Source organism: Sinocyclocheilus anshuiensis, unplaced genomic scaffold, assembly GCF_001515605.1.
Source record: "Sinocyclocheilus anshuiensis isolate Anshui unplaced genomic scaffold, SAMN03320099.WGS_v1.1 scaffold229, whole genome shotgun sequence".
Taxonomy (NCBI): domain Eukaryota; kingdom Metazoa; phylum Chordata; class Actinopteri; order Cypriniformes; family Cyprinidae; genus Sinocyclocheilus; species Sinocyclocheilus anshuiensis.
This window is the reverse complement of record NW_015537957.1, coordinates 1,255,414-1,281,306: the sequence shown is the minus strand read 5'-3', so window position 1 is coordinate 1,281,306 and position 25,893 is coordinate 1,255,414. Positions and strand designations below refer to the sequence as shown.

At 36.0% G+C, this 25,893-nt stretch overlaps 2 protein-coding genes across 2 annotated transcripts in view; one reads left to right on the top strand and one right to left on the bottom strand.

Annotated features, from left to right (window-relative positions):
• Positions 1 to 5,511, bottom strand: part of helz (helicase with zinc finger) — a 71,236-nt gene extending 65,725 nt beyond the window's left edge. Inside the window, exons 1-3 of the mRNA XM_016456861.1 lie at positions 5,388 to 5,511; positions 2,245 to 2,451; positions 402 to 438 (exon numbers count right to left, since the gene is read on the bottom strand). Of these exons, the coding sequence (XP_016312347.1) occupies positions 402 to 438; positions 2,245 to 2,433 (226 nt within the window). The 5' untranslated portion in view covers positions 2,434 to 2,451; positions 5,388 to 5,511. The remainder of the gene's footprint in view (positions 1 to 401; positions 439 to 2,244; positions 2,452 to 5,387) is intronic.
• Positions 5,512 to 7,336: 1,825 nt separating this feature from the next.
• pitpnc1a (phosphatidylinositol transfer protein cytoplasmic 1a) overlaps positions 7,337 to 25,893 on the top strand; it is a 107,427-nt gene continuing 88,870 nt past the window's right edge. Inside the window, exon 1 of the mRNA XM_016456848.1 lies at positions 7,337 to 8,020. Coding sequence (XP_016312334.1) covers positions 7,973 to 8,020 — 48 coding nt within the window. The 5' untranslated portion in view covers positions 7,337 to 7,972. The remainder of the gene's footprint in view (positions 8,021 to 25,893) is intronic.

Below are 25,893 nucleotides of genomic sequence, written 5' to 3'. Positions count from 1 at the left end.
TTTCCGTTCTTTCAATCGCTTTACGTATACGTCGACTTTCCATGTCCATTATTGTGAAACCCGCGAGACACAACAAAAACACAGCTCCGATCACAGCATCCTCCATCCTCCTGTTATTAATGTTCTTCTTCTTTGTTTCTGTTGTTCAACGGCAGGGAAATGGTTCGCGCAAAATCGTCCCAGTACTTTAGTACTGTACATTTAGTTCTGGAACTAAAGCGGTGCGCAAGGCCCTAATGATAAAAAGAAGGCTTTAAAAAGATCGGTAATCGGTATCGGCAGATACTGCTTTCTGTGATCGGAGATCGGTGATCGGCCGCAAAAACCCTGATCGGAGCACCCCTAGTCAATGGTAAATCCTGCTGATAATAATAGTTTTTTTGTTGTTGTTGGTATCTTACCATGCTTGCAGTCTTCATCAGCCTGATCGTAGTCCTTCTGTTGAATCAAAAAAGCACATTTGTTACTTATCCACTCTCCTAATCAAAACTATATGCTATGGGGTGCATAACTAAGAAATTATAGTGAAAATTATAGGGTTCACATTAATTCATATTTAAGCATGTAAACAGTTCTTCGTTTTTGACATTGACCATTTTTCTTGATGTACTCAAACCTTTCACCCAGTGTTAATTTCGTTGACGAATAATTTTCGTCAAAGGCATGTTTTTCACCGACGACAACGAGACTATAACGAACTAAAACTTTTTGAATGACAAAAACTATGACGTTAATCTATTGACATTTTTGTCAACGAATAAAAACGAGACGAAAATGTTAGGGAGGGCTGATTTGGTGAGAGATTGATTCATTCAGAAGGAATCTGCTGCGTGGTTCGGAGGTTAGATGCGTACATATGAACCGGCGGGACATAAGCTAACATACACTTGCTGCACGTCGCATAAAACGTTCAAAAATGTCAATATGTGGGAGTAAGAGAAGAGCATAAATCTTCAATCTTCAAATCTTCATCAAATTTATATGGATAAATCTAACGATGCAAGAGAGAACTCAATTCGGTCCGGTTTTCTGAGCGCAGACACTGAAGCACACAAACAGAAAGCGCCTCACAGCGCGCGAGTACTCTTTCGCATCTCATGAACCGAGAATTGCACACAAAATGATGTCGAATTGTCCGTTTTGGTGAGTATTCACATAAACACAGTTGATTATGTCTTAAGTGAACGTAAACAGTAGGGAGAACATGTGTCCATACATTGCATCCATTGCAGGTGTGCATTCGGTTTTAAAGGGAAAGCAGCCTAATTTAGTTGCTATTGTCCGAGTCATTGATGTTAATCAAGCAACAAAAGAAAGACAGAAAATCATGCACTGCTCTTGACTGAAAAACTTTAGTAGCCCTAAAGATTAATCTAAATTTATTTATAGAAATAAATATGTCTGCTTGAAAAAATGAAGAATATGATAAACAAGTTGCTATAAAGAATTCATAATTAGCCTATATAACCATTGGTATTTAATTAAAAAGAAGACATGTTCTTGTTATGAGAAGTGGTTTTATTTCATTTTAACAAAGTCATGTTGTGTGTCACCACAGTTAAATCGTTGTCTATCATGATATATCAAACATATCAAACCTATATAATGAGTTTGGAAATTTTAGAGAAATGCTTAATAAATGCACTGTAATTAGATTTTATGTAATTTACTGAAAATTTTAAAGAAATTTACTGTAGATTTAGTCGACTAAAACAATTCAGATGACTAAAATATGACAAAAACTAAATGGCATTTTAGTCAAAAGACCATGACTAAAACAAAATCAAAATTTGCTGTCAAAATTAACACTGCTTTCACCTGAAACAATACATTCAGCAGATGCTAGTTTTATAGTTATTTGACTCTTGAACCTAGTCATATACAGACTAACAACTGAGTCTGCAGTCAAGCTCATCTTCAAAGACAGTTATATTTTAAATATATTTTTTTAATTAATAACTGCTGTTGTTTTTTGCAAAAATAAATGAATACATGTCACCACACAAATGGGAATATTATTTTATTTTTGGTTAAGCAACAGTGACAAAACAGTATATAAAAGTCTGTGAAGTGAATGTCTGATTGGCGGTATGGGTATGTCCTGATCTTCAGTGCTGCTTTGTCACTTACGTCTTCATAAACACCACAAAAATTAAAAGGTATAAAAAAAATTCAAAGCACATGAATTGCCTAAACACTTCAGTAATAAAGTTAAAGAAAAATGCAGTTGACATGCAGCCTCACCAGCTGGAGTCGTGCTGCTATGCGGTAGAGCAGGGCACGCTTTCGGAGGAAGGCCGTGCTGGGGGCCAGGGTCCGGGGCCCCATGGCCAGCAGGGCCTCTGTGCTGTGAGCCACTGCCGCCTCATACTCCTGCCTCACTAATGATCCAATGGCCTCGTCACATGACTTCTGTGGCCTCCTGTCCTCCATGACTCTGGGACAGAGTTTCTGACATGGGAGACACAAAGGGTTAAACAACGCAAAATATGATTATTATTCAAGGCAGAAACAACTATAAAAGCAGCACATTCAAAAGTTTGTTTATCTGAAGAACTAGCTAACACTTGCTGGGAAATGTGCCGAACACATAAAATGGCATTCAAACACACATTTTCACACCGGTTGCACTGGTTTGTGCGAATACTGTTGTAGTGTGGAATCATTTTTCCTTTTCTGTAATAATTAGGTCACAGCTGTAACGTCCATCTGGGCTGAGTTAGTGGAGGCTGCTGTGAATGCTTTTTCCACATTGTTTTTTTTTTTTGGGTTTGAGTGAATGCTCCAAAAATTGTATTCCATGCACTTAAACCAAAATCCAACCCACTAATCTAAAAGCTAAATATTATATTTATATTTTATATTATATTGACCATAATATGAACAGACACCAGCAACAGCTCGTCTACAAGTTCGGTCATGGGCTTACCTTTAAATACAAATTAAAATAATCTTCTAAACCATAATGTACCATAAAATAACTAGAAATGCCATCGCTTTGCAAATGTACTATGGAAACTAGAGTCCCCAACAAAATACCATAAATAATACAGTTATTGTTACTAATGTCAAAATGGCATTTATACAAACTAAATTTGCCTGTTGTTTTTCTTTTTCTTTCTTTCTTTTTTTTTTTGGGACAATGATCATCAAAACGCACCACATTACCAGATTTACTGCAGTAAGAATAACTGTAGTTGAGTCTTGGTGAATGCATTTATATTAATAATAATAATAATAATATGCTTATACTTTTTTTCAAAAATCTGGTCAAAATCATACTAACCTCTTAAAATAGTTCTAATACAAAGCATTATACCACATTACCAGATTAACTGAAGTAAGAATAACTGTAGTTGAGTCTTGGTGAATGCATTTATATTATTAATAATAATAATAATAATAATAATATGCTTATACTTTTCTTTTCAAAAAATCTGGGCAAACTCATACTAACCTCTCAAAATAGTTTTAATACAAAGCATTATACCACATTACCAGTTTTACTGCAGTAAGAATAACTGTAGTTGAGTCTTGGTGAATGCATTTATACTAATACTACTACTACTACTACTACTACTAATAATAATAATAATAATAATAATAATAATAATAATAATAATAATAATAATAATAATAATAATAATAATAATAATAATAATAATAATAATAATAATAATAATAATAATAATAATAATAATAATAATAATAATAATAATAATAATAATAATATGCTTATACTTTTCTTTTCAAAAAATCTGGGCAAAATCATACTAACCTCTCAAAATAGTTTTAATACAAAGCATTATACCACATTACCAGATTTACTGCAGTAAGAATTACTGTAGTTGAGTCTTGGTGAATGCATTTATACTAATAATACTACTAATAATAATATGCTTATACTTTTCTTTTCAAAAAATCTGGGCAAACTCATACTAACCTCTCAAAATAGTTTTAATACAAAGCATTATACCACATTACCAGTTTTACTGCAGTAAGAATGACTGTAGTTGAGTTTTGGTGAATGCATTTATACTAATAATAATACTACTACTAATAATAATAATAATATGCTTATTATACTTTTCAAAAATCTGGGCAAAATCATACTAACCTCTTAAAATAGTTTTAATATAAAGCATTATGTAAAACCTTTTAAAGAGGTTACTACTATTGTAAAGTTGTATATTGAAATATGATATATAAAACTAATGTATACAAATTTGATTTACTGAATGTTTACGAGTTATATAGATACATAATGTGAAATGAAATGTAATGTAAATATCTATCAAATCCATTGGAGCCTGCAAGTTGTTAATAAAGGTTGCTTATAGAAAGGCAAGAAAATATTCATGTAGTCTCACATGACAAACGTATAACACGACATAAATAACTGTATTGTTGTTGATATTTGCATAACGTCTAGCTTCCATGTATACAGTATAACACACACACCCTGTGCAGAGTCTCTCTCACTTCCACACACAGAGAATGGGGCTGTCAGATATCACACAATAACACACAGTCTTCGCAAACCAACATCTAATTAACCTCCAGCACACCAAACAAGGCAACATAGCCTCAGTAAAATATATAAACACTCTATATTTGGATTCCGGGTCAGTTAATAATAGATGTGCGAGTGTGTGGCCGCGTCTCAAAAGCTAGCGACCTGCCTACCCAGACAACATCAGCGGGCATCGCGGTTCGGTTCCAGCGTTCGGTTCACACGTTCAACCGGTTCGATTAGAACGTTCGAAAAATGCGCTTACGACGCCCAAACGTGATGTCTAGGAAGGCAGCCCGCTAGGTTTTGAAACACAGCCACTGTGTCCATCCAGAAGCACAACAACAACTGCGTGTGTGCCGCCAAATCAACGCAAATACACACCAAATCAGCCATAACGCGCGGTGATATACGATATATGGCTACGGGACGAGCATAGCGGTTGATAATCACGAGAGGGAAAGGTTATAATATGTGTATCTGGACTGCGATGATCGCTGCTCTTTTGGCCTTGAGTTCCAGCCGCCCCCGGACACACAGATTCACATTATCCTGCAACATTTACCAAACAATCTGCACCGATTCTCACTCAGATACACCCTGCACTCATGCATCTGTCCGTGCGCGTGATGAACGGCACAGATGTGACGCTAATATCGCGAACATCTTTAGCTGCAAGTCAGTGTAACGCAGCTGCGAGCAGGCCTTTTCATCATCACATTAATCGTGCAAACGCGCGCCGCGATTCTTCGCGTTCCGACGCGCGGAACACGCGAGCTGACAGCCGCATCTGGATGTCGGGATCGACGGCAGGCAGAGGTGGGGAGGGCGAACGGTGCACCGCAGAAAGGTGTTAGAGGAAGTCTGCACTTACCTAGCTTTACTTTCTACGCCATCTTGGATCCACTTGTCAGCCTGTCGCAGTGCATTGTGGGTCAAATGTTTCTGCGCACTGCTTCCTGCCAGCGCAGGACACACACTGCAGGACCCTCACACTTTAGAGCAGGGGTCTTTTAGCTTTTATTTACAGGGCCCGCAAATATGACGGGTCCTCTCCCACTCCCTTCCTAAAATATAAAGGCATGCAGAAAAGCCGTTTATACCGTTTATACCGAGTTGTGTTATTACTAATACTTGGCTGTTTAATAAATAAATAATTTAATTAATTCATAATTGGCTTTTATATTGTAAATAAATAAATACTTTGTATTATATTGACGGTGTGTTTTTTTCTGCCCAGTATAATATTAGATGTACCCCAGACACTTTATTCAAAATTCAAATGGATTTGTATAAAACTTAAACTTCACACTAGCCACTTGTCAAAAGTTTGCAATCATTAGGATTTTTTAAATTATTTTTACTTTATTTTCTCTTACACTACAGTCAGAGGTTTTTGGACAGCAAGGTTTTTATTGCTTTTTAAAGAAGTCTCTTCTGCTCACCAAGCCTGCACTTATTTGCTCCAAAATACAGCAAAAACAGTAACATTGTGAAATATTTTTACTATTTGAACTGCTTTCTATTTGAATATATTTTAAAATGTAATTTATTCCTGTGATTTTAGCATCATTACTCTAATATTCTGATTTTCTGCTCAAAAAAATATGTATTATTATTATAATTATGTTGAAAACAGCTGAGTAGATTTTTTTAGGTTGCTTTGATAAATAGAAAGTTCAGAAGAACAGCATTTATCTGAAATAGGTCAATGAAACATCTGAAACATTATAAATGTCTTTATCATCACTTTTGATCAATTTAATGCATCCTTGCTAAATAAAAGTATTAATTTCTATAATTTCATAATTTAATAATAAATATATAATGATTGAAATATATTGACTCCAAGCTTTTGAATGGTATAGTGTATAATGTTGCAAAAGCTTTTTATTTCAGATAAATGCTGACATTTGGATCTTTCAGTTCATCAAAGAAACCTGGAAAAAAAAAATGTACTCAACCATTTTAAATATTGATAATAATAATAATAATAATAAATGTTTCTTGAACAGCAAATCAGCATATTTTAATGATTTCTGAAGGGTCATGTGACACTGAAGCCTAAAATAAATTACATTTTAAAGTATATTCAAATAGAAAGCAGTTCTTTTAGACAGTAAAAATATGTCACAATATTACTGCTTTTACTGTATTTTTGATCAAAATAAATGCAGGCTTGGTGAGTAGAAGAGACTTCTTTAAAAAACATTAAAAATCTTTTGACTGGTAGTGTATGCTCACAACGTCTAATAGTAATCTAACATAAATATTGTGAAATATTATAATTAAAAGTGTTCTGTTATTATTATTATTGATAAATGGATGGATAGTGTCACATGGTCCCTCAGAAATCATTCTAATATGCTGGTTTGCAGCTCAAGACACATTTCTAATTATTATTCAAAACAGTTTTGTTACTTAATATTTTTGTGGAAACTGTCATACTTTTTTCAGAATTCCTTGATGAATACCCAGCACTGGGTTGTATTTAACCCAGCATTTTTAGAGTGTAATGCATCCTTCCTGAATTAAAGTAAAAATAAATCCCTAAATCTATTCTATTCTGTCAAATATAATAATAACAACAACAATAATAGCCTAATAATAATGTATGTTAAGATATTTGATATTTCTAAATTCATTGAATAGTTTTACCATCTTTTTTAAATATTTACTGAATTTTGATATTCATTTATTTAATATATGTCAAAGTATCTTACATGTTGTAGTGTCTTATAGCATAAGCGACCCGGTTTTGGTTTTCTTAACCACTTGCAAACTCACAAACAAACTCTTTTTCGCTGGGTTTATTGCTGCGGTTGGTGTGTGATATTGCAGTCAGTAGCGCCGCCAGTCGCTTGAAGGCGGTATTGTCGGATGAAAACCCTGTGATGCGTCGCGCCACACCGCCACAGTGTGTCTTTCTCCTTGCAAACTTACCATCCCGCGTTAGCGCAGCGGAGAAAACGACAGCTGGGCAACATCTCTCAATTCACTAGACGAGGAAAACAATGCCACTAACTCCAGGCGCACCGAGTTCGCTCTGAGATTTACGCAAACCATCGCTGGATCATCATATATGCGGAGCAGGACGGGACAGGTGCACGGGGTGCAGGGCTACGTCACAAAGAAGACGAGAGCAAAGACCCGCTTCGTTTGAAAGTTTAAAACCCCATAAACACCGAGACGCTGCGACAATCGTCTTCTCCACTGGATTTCTGGCGCGTTTCCCTGTGCGTAAAAGCGCAGGAGCCTCGGCAAATTCCAAGAGTGAATTCATTACAACATCACCCACAAGCTGTGCGCGGAAAGTGTTCGCTGCGAACCCATAGAAGTGCACTGATATTTCCCATCTTTATACATGACAACTCGTGATTGCATTCATCTCCAGATGGCTGAATTGATTTAGATGATCATTGGCACTCGATCTAGCGTGGGAATCATAAGGAGAGGACAATGTTGATGAAGGAATACCGGATATGCATGCCACTAACAGTGGAAGAGGTAAGTTCAGTAAGTTTATATTTAGTGATCGCGATGGTTGAAAAATATAGGAAAAACAGTTAATTCAGTATATCCAGGAGCTCATTTGTAGAGTGGCGTAGCCTACTATTTACTCCGTTGACTTTTGTCGTAGTTAATTAGCCCAAAATTACATTTTCGTCTATTTTAGTTCAGTTTATGTCAGTTTTATTGTTTGTAACTTTTCCCTTTTTTCTCAGATGAACATCTATAGTTAGATCCACTTGGTGGTGCTGTGGAACTTTCCGTTCGCGTTACTCTTTGACTGAGTTGTTGTTGTTCATTAAGTGTGATTTTGACGTTCTTTTTAAATGGGAAAACACGATGGTGATGATTATTTTGATAAACTGTTTATTGCAGTCATCGGATGGGAACGTATTTTTTTTTTTTAATAAAAAATACGTTATAAAAGGCTATTTTATAACGAGTCTTTTACACATAATGGAGCAGTGCCAAGTGCCTCTCTATCAAACCAGTGTTTTCACTGAAATTGAAAACCCCAGCTCGTTTACTGATAGAGATTGATATAATCTTTTATTTTATAACGTGAATGAAAGACTAGCACCGTTTTGCTTTGTAATTACATTACATTGCACTCTAAAAAATGCTGGGTTAAATACAACCCAGTGCTGGGTAAAATAGGGACAAACCCAGCAATTGGGCTGTTTTGACCCAGCGGTTGGGTTAAATGTTTAACCCTACCTTCTGGTTAGTAACCCAACCGCTGGGTCAAAACAACCCAATTGCTGGGTTTGTCCCTATTTTACCCAGCACTGGGTTGTATTTAACCCAGCATTTTTTAGATTGTGGGTTGTTTGGATGCTGTATCCTGATGCAACCCCTAACGGTATTATAAAAACAAATATTTAAAACCAGTCTGGATAATCAATCCATAGGAAATAGAACATTAGGAAAGAACAAATGAAATCAGATTTGGACTTTTGTGGTTTTTAGTCTATGTCAATGTTATGCGCGCTCATACAAGTTGACAAAGTTAACTTATTGGCAATTTAAAAACAAGTGATAAGCACACATTTCAGAGGGAATTTTTTTAGGAATATGTATAATGGAAAGTCTCTTCTACGAAAAGTAAATGTGTGTGTGTATATATAGATATTAATTTTTGTGTATTTGTTCATTATATTAGGTACGTTTATTGACCGTAGTGTCTTCATATCAGAAACAACTTCTCAAAGCATTTAATGTGATCTAAACATTGAGAACTAATATCCAGACAATTTCTGTTCCCACTAGGTACGAAAATAGTCTGTGCATATGCGCATAAATCTGCATCTCAAATCGACTGACTGAATGTAACTGTAATTGGATGGAATGGATTTGAGATCAGATCTATCAGTGCTTCTTAAGTACAACACCAGAGTGGCTGCTGTCTTCCCGTCATGTGGCTTTGTGCTTTTGCAGCTCATCTGCTGACTGACACCACAGATGTATTTTGTGTTCAAGCAAGCCGCATGTTAAAAAGCAGCATCGTTAAAGGGGTCATATGATGCGATTTCAAGTTTTCCTTTCTCTTTGGAGTGTTACAAGCTGTTCGTGAATAGATAAGATCCCTGAAGTTGCAAAGACTAAAGTCTCAAAACCAAAGAGATATTCTTTATCAAAGTTAAGACTCTGCCACACCCCCCTAAAATGGCTCGTTCTAACACGCCCCCACATATCTAGGTCACTATGTGGGAATATTTGCATAATGCGCCCAAATGTGCATGCAAAGAAAGAAGGCGTGGTTTCAGTAACCGCAGTTAGTGTTGAAGCAGCCATGTCAGGGAGACGCTGTGTGTTTCTAGGCGAAAGCAAAAGCACTTTATTTGGCCTTCCGAAAGTAGATGCATTTAGGAATCTTTAAGATCACTTACAACAGAACAGCAATGCATTTTATGGATGACCGTTTCATGAACCTAGGAGAGGAGGTAATTCTGACTTTGCTATGACAATCTGGCGCTTCTGAATCAGCGACTGTAAGTATGTTTTGTTACTAGTTTAAGTATTTGCTATTGACTGTTCAAATGCGCTATTTTGAACATTAAAGCATGTCAACATATTCTGTTACACCAAATAATGATCTTTAAAAAAGCATCATATGACCCCTTTAATATCCGTGTTTAAGAAATCTAGGTATCCATCCGTTTGTATACTGTAAATAGAGTAAGCTAAACCCCAAATTAGCATGACATTCTGATGTTTTTTTTTTCTTTAACAGGCTTGATTGTCATTATAAAACAATTACCACATTTGTGATGTGTTTGTGTACATGGGTGTGTGTTTTAATAAGAGGGAACAGCCATCTCCAGACGTTATGGATGATTGATTTACCTAGCAACGGCTGAGACTGTTAGTTAGAATCTGTTTGATCAATTAAAGGTCTCATGAGAGGTTACTGAGCTGATTACAGGCGCGATTACAGGTCATGGCTTCCCAGATGTCTTCAAATGACTGTTGCATCTAACAACCTCATGTTGACTGCCATCAAGGACATTTTCTTGGCTCTTGGAAACAAGTGTGACTCTTGCTTTTGCCCTCTCTGTATGCATGCAGTGAAGCAACATTCATCGTAACATTTATCGTCCTTGAGTGATAAAGACCTCCAAGTCACCTGCCAGACTTAATTCATTATAGATAATCAGTTGTGGAGGGATGCCAGAAAAATGACTGCAGGAGGTGATAAAATGAAAGCACTTCTCCTGAGCCATGATATGATTGTTTTATTTGGTATTTTGTTTTTGCTTCAGATACCTTAGAAAATAATTTGTGAATCGTTAGTTCGTTTTTATTGTTTTTATTTTTATATGTTTGCTTATTTGTACTGAAAGTAACTTTATTCTTGATTGGTAATGTACTGAAAGTAAAATGTTCTGATTGATAAACCATGTTTATTTTTAATTGTTCGCAATTTTATGTACTACTTTCTTCCTACAATAAGGAAGATTAGTGGATGAAGACATTGGGTATGTATTGATGTGCAATTAATTTATAGGCGTATTTATATTTTTAATATAAATTTCATATTTATTTTATATTTATACTCCATTTATGTTTGCATTTATATTTAGATATTTTTCTGAACTTTTAGATATTTTATTTCAATTTAATTTTGTTTTATTATCAAAACATACATTGTCAAAAGAAATTCAACGTAAATGTAGTAAAATATCAATTAAAGTTACTGATAAGTCAAGTATGCAAACAAGTGAATAGCAAAACATAGCGTATAGGTTTTAAATACAAAGAAAACAAAATGTGTACATGTGTGGTGAAACATAGTAAACAAATACAATGTAAAAAATGCTGTGCAGACATGCTAGTTTTATCATTTGAAACTGCTACAGCAACACGGAAGATGCATGGGCGTTAATTTGCATTATGTTAACGTTGTTTATAGTTTTTTAAATCTAAAGTATCCTAATTCGTGTAAAACATTCAGTGAGTTTGAACAGATCGCTATAGGATTTTTCTTTACAATAATCAGTAGTAAAGTTTGCTATATGTAACAGCATTCATGCATCAGTCATGCACAGACTCAAACTCAGCGGTTCTCTTGGTTCTTGGAACATTTTGAGTCAGATATGAACAATTCAACGAATCCGTGAGAACAGCTCAGATCATCAGTCCATTTTGCATATGAATCGTTCGGTATGTTTTGCAAACTGATTCAGCCGTTTCATTGCGAAGAATTAGATTAAAAAGTACAAGGAGACGTTCAGCGTGCATGTCCATTTTCTTTCCTTTTAGTCTCATTGCTGCTTGGGAGAAAAACTTTATGATATCAAAAGAGATCTCAAATTGATTTGACTTTCCTACAGTGATAGTTGTTGCTCTAAATATTTAATTAAAGAATGATACTGTCATTTCTATTGAGTGCCAGATTTATTCAACAGCAATTATTCTGTCTCAACTATGTAATAAATACAGTAACATCTTTATTAGGTGAGAAATTGAGCCATAGCCAGCTGAAGCTTTAATTGGATATGTTTCTGTTGAAACTCAAGGTTCTCTTAAAAATGGATTGTAATGACTTTCACTAGACACTGAACAGATTAATCTTCACCTATCAAAGGCATGCAGAAGCTTCAGGATTTTACTTTAAAAAGCTTGTTCATGTTGTATCTCTGTTCTCGCATGTGTGGTTTTGAAAGCATGTACTCCACTTTGGCATAAAAAGAAAATGCATCTATTTTCTAACTGCATGCTGTCGATCTTGTTGTGACTAATTCATCCATCCAATCCAGAAGTTCCTTTGACCTTGTAATTTTCCTTGTCTCTCTGCAGTGACCAAAGACTTATGTTATGCAATTTTAACTAAGCCACCGTCAACAGAGCCATCGTGTTTTGTTTATGTTTGGAAGGATAGTTCACATAACACTTATTTGAAGGGTTGCCATGTTCACTTATTATAAGCATTTTGGGCTCGGCTTATAAAACGATGAAGTTTATGGGGTTATTAAAGTGGGGAGGTGTGGGTCATGATAAATCTTTGTCTTATTTTCAATAGAAACATTTGGATTTATTATGGGAATGTTCTAGTTTTCTGGGGGGGTTCAAGCGAGAACTGGCAACACTAATGAGTCACTAATGGCTCATAACTCTTTTTTTTCTGTGATTTTCTTCTACTGCACATACAGAAGACACACATCGCTGATACATGCATAAATATGTCATTAACAACTAGTTGTTTAGTTCAGTTTTGTACATCGTAGAAAGGTGGCATATTTGTAAAGGTGGCTGTCACTACATGAATTTTTCAGGAATTAATTCGGTTGAATGTGGTTGTTACTCCAACAAATACTGAACTCACTGTGAACATGATTGAGCATTAAAAGGTGAACTGGCAAACAAATTTAGCTGCAATGTGTACAGGGCCTAAGAGTGTGAGGGGAAAGGATAATGAACATCCAGGGCAAAATAAAGGTAAACAAATGGGACTTTTACATTAAATATTTAAAGATTCAGTGAAATTTAAATGACATTTTGTGGCTTTTAGGTTATGTGTGTTCAGTTCATCTGGTAGTTTACTCCTAGAAAGTATTAAAAACTGTTTTTCTTTTAGGAAAATGGAGCAAAATATTCATGACTCATCTTGCACTGCACTGCACTTTTTCTTCAAATGCCATCTTTACTTTATTTACACTGTCATATATTTCCTAAATTGTTCTGACACAAAAGGAGATGTTTTGAATAATGCAACCAGTCAAAAGAAAGTCCTGCAGGTTTGGGATGTCATGACGGAGAGGAAATTTCTGGATTTATTTCTGTGGCGTGGGGGTTCAGCAAACACCGAGTGCGTCATCATCATCATCATGCGCTGTCAGCACCATCCTCCATTTCAGCAGCGTCTTCTGTTATTTGTGCACTTATTCTTGGCCATAAGCTTCTGGATGTGCGTCTGAATGCAGCTGTCAGTAGCTTAATCAGTGATGTGCAAGTGCAACCATAAGAAAGAGTTCTTTTGAGCTGCATGTTGTGTTTTGGATACTGGCCTCCATCATGGGATACTTGTGTCACCTTCTTAAATAACTTAAACAACCAACAAGGTCAAATTATCCTTGGTCAATCAGACTGTCTCGTTAACATTGTTAGCCAGCTATGGTTGCAAGTTCAATCATTACCAACTTATTTCAGTGAATCTTTGTTTTCTGAAACTATGGAAAATTCGGGAACAGCATCCTTGTGTGGTTGGAACTACAGCTCTTGACCCGAGGTTAGAAGCATAGTTTATTGTGATTAACCACATACTGGCTGAGTAGGTACTACATTTGAATTTGAACTCATGACTGTTCAAAAAATGTTTTATCCACTTTATTTTTTCAATGCAGAAGTGAGCTATATATGCATGTATGAGTTCACACTGCACGATTTTAGCCCCGATTTTCACTCGCCGACAGGTTTTGCGAAATTGCCGACAAACGTCTGAAATCTGAGGAAAATCGGTGCTCGTTCACGCGAGTGACAATCACAGTGTGAATTATCAAAGACGCGATCTGAGAGAATCGCAGACGCCCGTGAAATATTTGGCATGCTAAATATCTTGACCTATTGGCGATTCAAAATTGTGCTGTGTGGCATGAGTTCTGACTGAAAAATACATTGGCGATGACCTACAGCCAATGAGAGAGCAAGATACAGGGCAGCGGGAAGTTTGGGGAGGAGTTATAGACCACAATATCAGCAAGCATGGCTTCGGTTCCGAGAAAGGCTACTTCTCTGTCTATTTGGACCCAAGAAATGGAGGAAAGTTTAGTCGACCATTTGTATAGCAAACTTCGTGCGGGCTACCATTTTAATAACATTTCCAGTCTTGTGCGAGAACTCTGATCTCACACGTCATCTTGCGTTACTCCTTTATCACTTCTCGCGTGCGTTTGGTCGTGAAACGTAGTTTGCAAACCAGTCAGAGTTGTTGGCGATTCTTCATATTGTAAAGTCATGCAGTGTGTAACCTCCTGTCACCAATCCATCGTGCAATGTGAACACAGCCACAACTGAATACTATCCCAGATAGTCGTGCAGCGTGAAAACAACGGTGATCCAACGACTTTGAAAATCAGTGTGAACTCGGTCTTACTGTGTGCAAGACTATATAGGGAAATATTGATTGGTAAAACTGTTTGTGCTACAAATCAGCATGTTTATAATTAAGACAATACATTAAAATAATATAGTTTTAAATATCAGTTTGCAATTTAAAGCAGCATAACTAGCAGTTTTGTAAAGCTGAATATAACTGGAAGCAGATGACACCAGAAGCCTCACACATAAAATTTACAAATGTCTGTGCCCCCTATTATGGGAAAAATAATTTAGATATAGCATGAATATGGGTAGTATAAATTAAATTCAGATGCTCTACATCAGCCATGTTGTTACTGTCACATGACCTACCAGTGTTAGTTGCGTTGCTTCATGGGATAGTAAAGTGTCCATCGATTGCATACTTCAGTATGGCAGAAATAGTCATCCGTGTACTTTTCGCCTACTTTTGAAACACATTGAATTCATACATACTACTCATTTGGTGTATTGTTTTTCACATACTATATGTGACCCTGGACCACAAAACCAGTCATAAGGGTCAATTTTTTAAAATTGAGATTTATACATCACCTGAATAAATAGGGCTAGACAATAATTCAGTATCAATATGTATCGCGATAGAATTTTTTTCAATAATGGTGATATGATTTTTAAACACATTTCCGATATTTCGATATACATTACCAGTGTTTCCCATACATTGATTTATTTGTGGCGTTTGACTTCGTTGAATAAACATGAGCACCGCATGTTTCAAAATCAAAACGCGGCGCGGGTGTTTTATATGAATGTATCTCTGAAGGGAACCGACTGTCTTCAGAAAAGTTTCAATGACATTTTCATTTTTATCTGATAAAGTAGCGTTCATGAGCGGAGCTGATTTGATTACAGCCATTACCAGGGAAACCGCTAGTTTTATCACTCTTAAAGTACCTCCTGCTGGCAGAGAGTGAATTTGCATTTTCAATAAGCCCGTGTCCAGCAACATTTCCAGTTTTTGTTGTTGTTAAAAAAATTTGTTTGTTTTCTGCAGCGACTCGGAGCACTTTTCATACCCTTTTTTTCTGGCTGAAGCACATTTGTTTCAATCTATAAGAATAATCAGCCTACACTACCAGTCAAAAGTTTTTGAACACTAAGATTTTTAATGGTTTTTTTTTTTTTGTAAAGAATTCTCTTTTGCTCACCAAGCCTGCATTTATTTGATCCAAAGTACAGCAAAAACAGTAACATTTTGAAATATTTTTACTATTTAAAATCGCATTTTATTTTAATAGATTTTAAAATGTAATTTATTCCTGTGATCAAAGCTAAATTTTCAGCATCATTACTCCAGTCTTCAGTGTCACATGATCCTTCAGAAATCATTCTAATATCTGATTTGCTGATTATCGATATTTAAAACCATATAAAAAAACAATATAAAAAAATGGATAGAAAGATCCAAAGATCAGCATTCATCTGAAATAAAAAGCTTTTGTAACATACACTATTCCATTCAAAAGCTTGGAGTCAGTATCATTTTTATAATTTTTTTGGGAAAGAAATTATAGAAATGAATACTTTTATTTAGCAAGGATGCTTAAATTGATCAAAAGTGATGATAAAGGCATTTATAATGTTACAAAAGATTTCTATTTCAGATAAATAGTGTTCATATCGATATCGGAATTATACCGTAACGACTGAAATAAAAAAATATATCGTGATATAAATTTTGGCCGTATCGTCCAGCCCTATGAATAAATAAGCTTTCCATTGATGTATGGTTTGTTAGGACAGGACAATATTTGGCCGAGATACAACTATTTGAAAATCTGGAATCTTGAGGGTGCAAAAAAATCTAAATATTGAGAAAATTGCCTTTAAAGTTGTCCAAATGAAGTTCTTAGCAATGCATATTACTAATCAATTTAGTAGTAGTATATTTAATTTTGATATATTTATGGTAGGAAATTTACAAAATATCTTCTTGGAACATGATCTTTACTTAATATCCTAATGATTTTTGGCATAAAAGAAAAATCGATAATTTTGACCCATACAATGTATTGTTGGCTATTGCTACAAATATACCCCAGTGACTTAAGACTGGTTTTGTGCTCCAGAGTCACATGAAGTGTGAGATTTTGGATGCAGTGATGGACTTGGATAGATCCTGCTCTTGAATAAAAAAAAAAGCAAGCTAATATGCAGTACAAAGTCCTACAAACTTTATCTTTCATTCCATATGTATACACTTTTCATCCTTTCATCTTTTGTCAAGATAATGAAAGTGCCATTTTGAAGAGTGTGCATGTGCTGTAGTACCCTGGAGAGCCCACATTTAGGGTACGCTTATAGAACAACGACATATTAAAAATGGAAATGTTTTTCCTTCGCATTTTTGAAAAGCTCCATGTATAGATGACAACATTGTCGAAACGATCCCCATTCAGTTGGATCCTCGAAAAATGACTGAAATGCTGTATTATGCATGCCAGACCAGTAGATGGCGATGTCACTTTGTAAAGAAACACTGTGCACATATGCCTATAGACTGAACACATAAGACATATGCACATGACATCACCGTTTTTACAAATACACATTTTTGTAGTTTACATGGAAACGATTACGATATTGTTTTCAAAAAAACTTGAAAATTTAAAAAGTTTGCCTTTTCAGGCCCCCAAAACACCATTGTCATGTAAATGAAGGGCCTAAATGCATACAAGGTTTTTAGTTGAAAATGCAGACACGCAGAGAACAAAAAATAGCAAAGCAGTCTTCAGATGTTCATTATTTACACTACCTGGATGAAGTTATTAACGACAGTCTTATATTGTCAAACCAACTTGTTTTATTAATGGATGTGCGACAATTACTGTAGTTTTGGGAAACAGTCATAATTAGCTAGTTAATTTTTCCAGCGATGCCTTGTTCTCTGGTATTTAAGCAGTGAGTTATGTCGCTGTACGGAAAACACACTCCTGGGTCGACACCGACTCTGATTCTCAAACAACACTTGATTATAGAGGTCGACAATAATAATCATTTAGTCAAACTCACTTTTATGAGATGAAAAAAAAAAAAAGAGAGAATCGGCCAAAAAAATCAGCATCATATATCGGCCATCAGCTGCCCTGGTTTCTAAATATCGGCATCCGCATCGGCCAGTGAAAAACCCATATTGGTCGACCTCTACTTGATTATAAGACCAGACTAAAAGGTTCTGTCATTTGCGCCACATTGCCAAATTTCATGGTGCTCTTTATGTTTTAGTTTTGTCTGACGTGCCTAATGCATTTTTCCTGGGGCCTAATTTTTTTAAATGGTGTTTTCAGTTTTCAGGTAATTACTTTTTTTTTTCAGTTCTTTTTCAGTTCAGTTTTCCAGATGCAGAAATGCATGTGTATATAGTTGTAGCGAATGCTGCTTGACTGAAAAACCCACTGCCGTGATGCAAGGGTGTTTGTGAGTTCCACATTGTTGCTATGCAGTTGCTTAGGTGGCTTTTTGCACATTTCTAGGTGGTTGCTAGGTCATGGTGTCTCAGTGTTTCTATATGTCATTTCCATTCTTTACTCCATAATCCTGTATTCAAACAAATTCAGTATAGCTAGTACTGTATGTTCCATCGTGGAGTTCTTTCAACAGTAATTTGATTATCTTAATTTTGCACACTGTTGCCTGTCTAGAATTGTTTCGTATTTACAAATAAAAAGATTATGGTCCACAAATGCAAAGAGATTCACAAAAATCAAACAAATTCATAAATACTAAGACCAACCAACATGTTAGGAGGTTCACAAAATTCACGAATAAATAAAACGGCCTTTGCCATTCATCAAAAAATATTGGTTTTAGCATTAATTTGTGAATTGTTTCCTGTGCATATGTGAATCACTGCATGCATTTGTGGATTTTGAAGCATTTCACATTTATTAATTTTCTCTGAAAACTCCTAACATATATTTGTGGATCTCATTCGTATTTATTTGGAAATATGAAACATTTCTTAAGATAGAAATGTTATAGAAACCTCTTTTAGCCATAAAACCTTACATCTTTGGGATCAACCATCTCTGGTTTAAGCTTTCATTGTTTAAACATTGCTTTCATATCCCCTGCATGTATTTTTTAAAGCTCTGTTCATAATCAAGCCTTTGTGTTCAGGTTCTTTTCAGTGAAACGTCTTATCAGCATGTTTCAAGTTTCAAGTTTCAGTTTATTTATATAGCACGTATAAAACAGCCACACGGCTGACCAAAGTGCTGTACAGAAATTCAAAATAGTAAAAAGAATATAAAAATCTGCACAGCTACACAATTAAACAGGGTCTCGCCTTAATAATAAAATAAGTAAATATATTAATAACACAAGAGAAACGAAGTATAAACCCATAAAAGACTAAGCAAAGACCATAAGAGAAAATTATTTGTAAGCCAAACAAAACAGATATGTTTTTAAAAGAGATTTAAAAGTGGACAGAGAAGGGGCAAGTCTAATCTCTAAAGGGAGGCTATTCCACAGCCGCGGCCCAACCACTGAAAAAGCACGATCCCCTCTACGTTTGAGTCTGGCTTGAGGAAGACCGCTGGTTAAATGAGCAACAGAAGAAGAAAAGTTACCTAACTTGACTAAGAATTTTCTGTCAGTGAGGTATGACTGAAACCACTTAAGGACGGTTCCTTTTATCCCCACACAAGCCTCTAGTCTAGATATCAAAGTAGAGTGGTCAACAGTGTCAAATGCTGCTGATAGATCCAAAAGCACGAGGACCACAAAGTCGCCAGAGTCCGTAGATAAAAAGATGTCGTTTAGCACTCTCAAGAGGGCAGATTCGGTGCTATGTGCAGATTTAAAGCCAGATTGAAAAATTTCAGAAATACCGTTGCAACTGAGAAAAGACTGGAGTTGATCAAACACAATTTTTTCAAATACCCTTCGAGATAAATGGTAAAACAGAAATAGGGCGAAAGTTATTCAAAACAGAAGAATCCAGTGAAGGCTTCTTGAGTATAGGAGTGACAGTAGCCACTTTAAAGGCAGCAGGGACAAAGCCAGTACAAAGACACTTATTAAAAAGAGACACCAGACCCAGCCCAACACAATCAACAATTGATTTAAAAAAAATTAGGGTGTATGGTATCAAAAGAACAAAAAGATGATTTGACATTAACAATGGTGTTTTTGTGCTTTCAGTTTGATAAGGAATCCTCCCCGGCTGCCGCGTTTTCTCCTGCGTTTCCTCCGTTTTATGTTGAGAGGCCACTGGCGAATACACTCCGGGATGTCCGTTGGAAAACTCCCGTGCGCTTGGTTAAAAACGCGTTGCACGTCCGGCTTACAAATGTCGATTAAAGAGGTACGAATGTCCAGGAGAGACTGTCGGTCATAAACCAGGAGTGTGCAGCAATTAGGAAGCCAGGCAAACATCCATACAAATAAACAAGAGAGCAGCAGACGGCCAGCCAAACACACAGGCGCCATCTTGAATGTTGTTTCTTTTGTAACACATCTCAGCTTCAGCTCACAGTAAATTTATTCCAAATTGTTTTAGCAGCTCATAGATGGAGCTGGAAACATCTAAAGTGAATCCTCTGATCTTAATTTATTACGGCAGGCTGTCAGTGGTGATTCAAATAGGCCCGAGACCTGACAAAACCTGATGCTTTTTTTGTAGTCACTGTGATGATATTTGCACAGCAGGGATCAGTGGTGTTCACTTTTGTTGGCTGCATGTAATGGACTGCTCGGGTCAAATGTAAAAGAATGGACAGGATGGGTTAGATTGCCTTGATGTTTTTTTTTCTCCAAAGTCTGTCAAATGTATGATAAAAAATGAAATAATATTATTATTACATTTAACTAGAGGTGTAACGGTACACAAACTTGATGGTTTGGTACGTTCCTTGGTTTTGGCGTCACAGTTCAGTATGGTTTTGGTACAGCAGGAGGAAAAAAAACTAAACACATATATCTTTTTTAAATTAAACAATGGTTTACTGAACAAATTGCTTTTTCTTTAAATAAATTCAATTACAATTAAAATGTTCTTGGGGTTAAAATCTACCTCAGCTTGTTGTAAACTATAGGGAGCCCTTTCACATTACTATAAGGTTACAATTAACAACAAACTTTCATTCAATTACTATTTATTTTTAACTATAATAATCAACACTCAAATTTAAAATTTGTATGCAAACATGTAAATTGTTTTTAACTTCTAAATTATACAATTTCTATTTGTTGTTGAAATGTAATCATTTACACAGTGGCTGTCATAACATGTTTCATAAAAGATTTATTTAAACACATCAAATAGACATTACTAACAGGTAAAGTAAAATATAATGAAGTATAGTCTAATATTTAGCGAAATGCTCTTCTCTAGTTTTCATTTCTGTAACGATTCACTCAACTCACGATTCGATTCGATTAACGATTTTGATTTCACAATTTGATTCTCACAATTTTTTTTAACAAAATGAGATTGAAGACCAATTATACAGTAAATGAAAAGGTTTCCTTTTATTAGACTATTGCTGCACGTTTTTTTGTGAAATTGAAATATAACAAAACTAAATTGAAATTTTAAAACAAACCCCAAATCAAATAAATAAGTTACTCATATAAAAGAAATCTCTTCATATAAACAAACTAAGGCTTTGTCTGTGCTCTTTCCATTTAAAATTAGTGGCAACCACTGCATTTTAATCAAGATCCAAACAAAGATGCTGCATACATGCAGCATGAGCAGTTTTTAATCTAAATTAGACTGTTTAATTTTGAAATTTGAAGCAAAAACAGAATGGTCTGACTTTAGTTTTGTGAACGTATACATACAACATATCTGAAGGAAACAGCAGACGAGCTGAATGAGACGCAGATTCACTCTGTGCCAGCAGGTGACGCTTATGAACAGCAATGATACAGTGTTTCCCGGGTTACCGCTGTAAACAAAGCAGAGCTGCGCAGTGTTGCCAACTTAGCGACTTTGTCGCTAGATTTAGGGTGCTTTCACACCTGTAGATCGATTGTTTTGTTCCGAAACAGGGATTAAAATTATTACAGTGTTGCTTTTTATTCTTAGTGCACTGTAAAAAATGTACGGTGGCCGAGAGAGCTCAACGCGCTGCAACTTAAGAATGTTGTTAAATGAATGTTTATTGCATTATTTCAGTTTCATGTGTGTTACCATGATGGTGTTTGGTGTTTGTGTGAATGACACTGTGCACCTTCTATATATGTTATTATCTAAAAGCTGCTTGTGATGAGCTTTGGTTCATCATGTGACTTTCTCATCACCACCTGCATTTGGTGGTTATCAGTGTATTACAAAGGTACAAAACAGATTTCAGTACTTCAATAGGTTGGTCTATTAACATTATATCAGTTAATGAAATTACGGTATTTAACTGTAAATTTAAGTTAAAACCGTAAAACCTAAAACATTGCTACCGTATTTTTTACGGTAAAATTCCGGCAACCACACAATTTTTTTTACAGTGTGCGGTTCGCTTTCAGACGGCAAAGTTCCTAAATGGACCAAATTTGTTAATACAAGTCACGCGCGAGTAAACTGTCCTCTCATTGGTCAAAGTTCCACGGTTTATCTTCCGGGATTCCACTTAGCTGTCACAGCTGTCATCTGTCAGGATGGAACGACAACAGCTTCGCGGGCTTATTGTTGGTTTTTTGTAGCTGTCCTTATATGAATTTATCACTTTAAGCAGGAGTCCAGGATTCATCAGGAAAATTTTTTTTAAGATGCACCTACTAGGAAGAAGAGCAATAAGACGGCATTATAAAATGAAAAAGTGCACTTTTTTATTTTGAATGGCGAAGACGTGCTCACCCACAGACATTCACAGGTTCATTTTGAAGTATTAGCAAAACAACAAAGCTAATGCTTTTAACGGAACTTACGTAATTACCCATTATACATTGTGATATAGCCTAGTTCGTTAGTCCGTTAGATCGGATTGCTTTCTCACTACAACCGAACCGCTCCAGAGTTCGTTTTCAATCGAGCCGAGACCACCTCGTTCAGGCAATCTCGGACCGATTGTTTTGGCGGGCGCGATTGCTGTGTTCACATATGTAACCGAGCTAAGGGGGGAAACGCGCCAGGTTCCAGAACAACGGGCCAGGTGTGAAAGCACCCTTAGTGACTTTTCAGACCCTCCTAGTGACTTTTTTCCAAAAAAGCGATTAGCGACAAATCTAGTGACTTCTTGGACACACTTAGCTCCTCTCTGTGATCGCTGGTGCTGCCACAACGGAGCGAGGTCAGCACGCACGCTCCTCTCTCTCTGCATCTGCTCTGTTCTGCGAGCGGCAGAGAGGAGCAGCACTTTCAGTTAAAATAGATATTATGTTGCTAAAATAGATATTATGTTGCTTTTCCAAAAAAGCGACTAGCGACAAATTTAGTGACTTCTTGGACACACTTAGCTCCTCTCTGTGATCGCTGGTGCTGCCACAACGGAGCGAGGTCAACGTGCACGCTCCTCTCTCTCTGCATCTGCTCTGTTCTGCGAGCGGCAGAGAGGAGCAGCACTTTCAGTTAAAATAGATATTATGTTGCTTCTCTAATTTTTCATGCAGATATAGCCGAAAACACGGCACAGGAATTGTCTTTGTCTTGGCATATTTTATGTGTATTTGATTTTCATCAGACGACGGCTCGATTATAAATCAGAATTTTTGTGCAGATTAACATCTTGGAAGGGGGAGCTGGTTATGTAGTCTTAAAGGGCCGTGTTTCAGTCACTATTTCATATTTATCCCGTTGACTGACAACAGAAACAGTAAATTATATAAATGAAAGCAGTTTTATTTAGAATTTGGCTAAATTAAAATACAGTATGTAAGCACAGAGAGACAAATAAATGTAAAAGGCAATATGATACGATGACGTCATGAATATGCTAATTAGCACATGACGTCATCTAGCAACATTTAGCAACTTTTCATACTGGCTTTAGCTACTTTCCATTGAAAGAAGTCGGCAACACTGGAGCTGCGCTTATGAACCCTACTTTAATATGCATCGTTCAGAGGCAAGATGAAAAGAAAATGCCATCTAAACTTTTCTAAAGACAGTCAGTGCTCCTCAGACATACATTCATATAAACTCCTACCCCAATTGTATCACGATTTGTTGAGCATCTCAACCGATTTGAATCGTCACATATTTGAATCGATTTTCAACCGGCTCGCGGTTCATCGTTACATCCCTAGTGGACAGTAATGACTTGTCTGAGGTAACTGAAATGCTATGTAACATTTTGTTTACAAGCTGACGTCTTGACTTTTTCCGCAATCCGCAATAAAGAAACATTAATTGAGCAATTACATGAGATGTTCATTCATGTTTATTTCGCATTAAAACTAGTAGTAAAGAGGAAGGGATGATCTGCGCTGCCGTCAGAACTGAGGCGTTCATACAGCGATCGCGCCACATCAAAGAGCGCCAACTCTAATTATTGGCGACATCAGAAATGGATATTATATAATAGCTGCTTTTTTGAACATTTTAGCAATTTAAAAATATAAAAAAATGATTTTTTACACAGCACCCCTGCTTTCGACAGACGGCACCCTGGCACCCCGGTTGGGAAACACTGCTCTAAACTATAGGGAGCCCCTTTACATTACTATATGGTTATAATAAACAACAGAGCCCAAACTTAAATTTAATTATTATTTATTTTTAAATATCATATTCAACACTCAGCTTAAAAACTTTGATGCAGACATGTAAATTGCACATAACTCTGTTTTTAAATTAAAAAAATTCTATTTGCTGTTGAAATATATTCATTTATATTCAAGTAAAATATAATGAGTATATAGTCTAATATTTCACGAAATGCTCTTCACTAGATTTAATTTATCCAGCAAACAAACAAGCTGTGGACCCAGATGACTTGCCTGAGGTAAATGAAATGCTACGTGACATTTTGTTTATTGATGCTTTCTGTGGGTGAAACACTGATTGAGCGATTACATGAGATGTTCATTCATGTTTATTTCGCATTAAAACTAGTAGTAAAGAGGAAGGGATGATCTGCGCTGCCGTCAGAACTGAGGCGTTCATACAGCGATCGCGCCACATCAAAGAGCGCCAAAACGGCATGTACTGTCTGATTTCCTGAAAAAATTGAATGATTTGTTCGGTACATGTGCGTACCGAACCGAAAGACCCATACTGAAAATTTTCGGTACGAATATGTGTACCGTTACACCCCTAATATTAACAGAAATTAGATTAATATACCAAATTATTATTTTTTTCACCTTTATAATATATTGACACCAGAGCTGGGTAGTAACTGATTACATGTAACCTGGATTATGCAATCGGATTCCAAAAATGAAGTACTTGTAATTATGCTGGGTACACACTATCTTTGTTTTGTTTTTTCTGGTCTATTTGAACCGGCTGTGGCCCTTGAGCCTGCGGTAAATTGAAGGTCAGGGAGGTAGACAGCTGGCTTTTATTGTATTCTGAAAGAGCTCCTGCAGAAGTTAATGTTGAGGCTGTTTGGAGGTCTTGCACACATTTGGTGCCGGGCACGTGGTTAATGGATCTGGTCCCTGTCCAGTGTTTTATGTTCGCCCACATCCGTCACGTTCTCTTAAGTCTCTGTCGGCTGCGGTTAGCCGACTCCTGGCAGCCCAGATCATTCCTCAGTGTTTCCCTGCGAGAAGTGTTTGACCCTGCACCTAGTTTAAGGTCTGCCCACTGGCACCCTGACAGGAACACAAAGGTTACAGATGAAAGTGGGAACATTAGTGGCAGTGCAAAGGCCAATATAGACTGTCACACAGGGCATGATGAGAAGAAAGCGTCTGGACGATCCCTGATGCTTAAAACATGACTGTACTTAACCATCACAGATAACTTTCATTTGGTTTTATCATTTGTCATTGTGTCTGTTTCCTGACGACACCAAAGAGTGGAAGACCAACAGAGGATCATTAATACATTCAGCTTATTGATTACTGATTATGACTAATCAGTTTATTATTATTATTATTATTTCCTTTTGTTCTTCATATTATTTTGTGCCCACCAGCTGTTCAAATATTTTAATAATAATAATAATTATTATTATTATTATTGTTATTATTATTTCCTCTTCTTCATATAATTTTGTGCTGTGTTCAAATAATAATAATAATAATAAACATGTCTTTTTTCCTCTTATTATTATTAATAATATTGCTGCTGTTATTATTATTATTATTATTTTGTGACAATCAGCACTGTTTAGATAATAATAACAATAATAATAATAATAATAATGTAAATT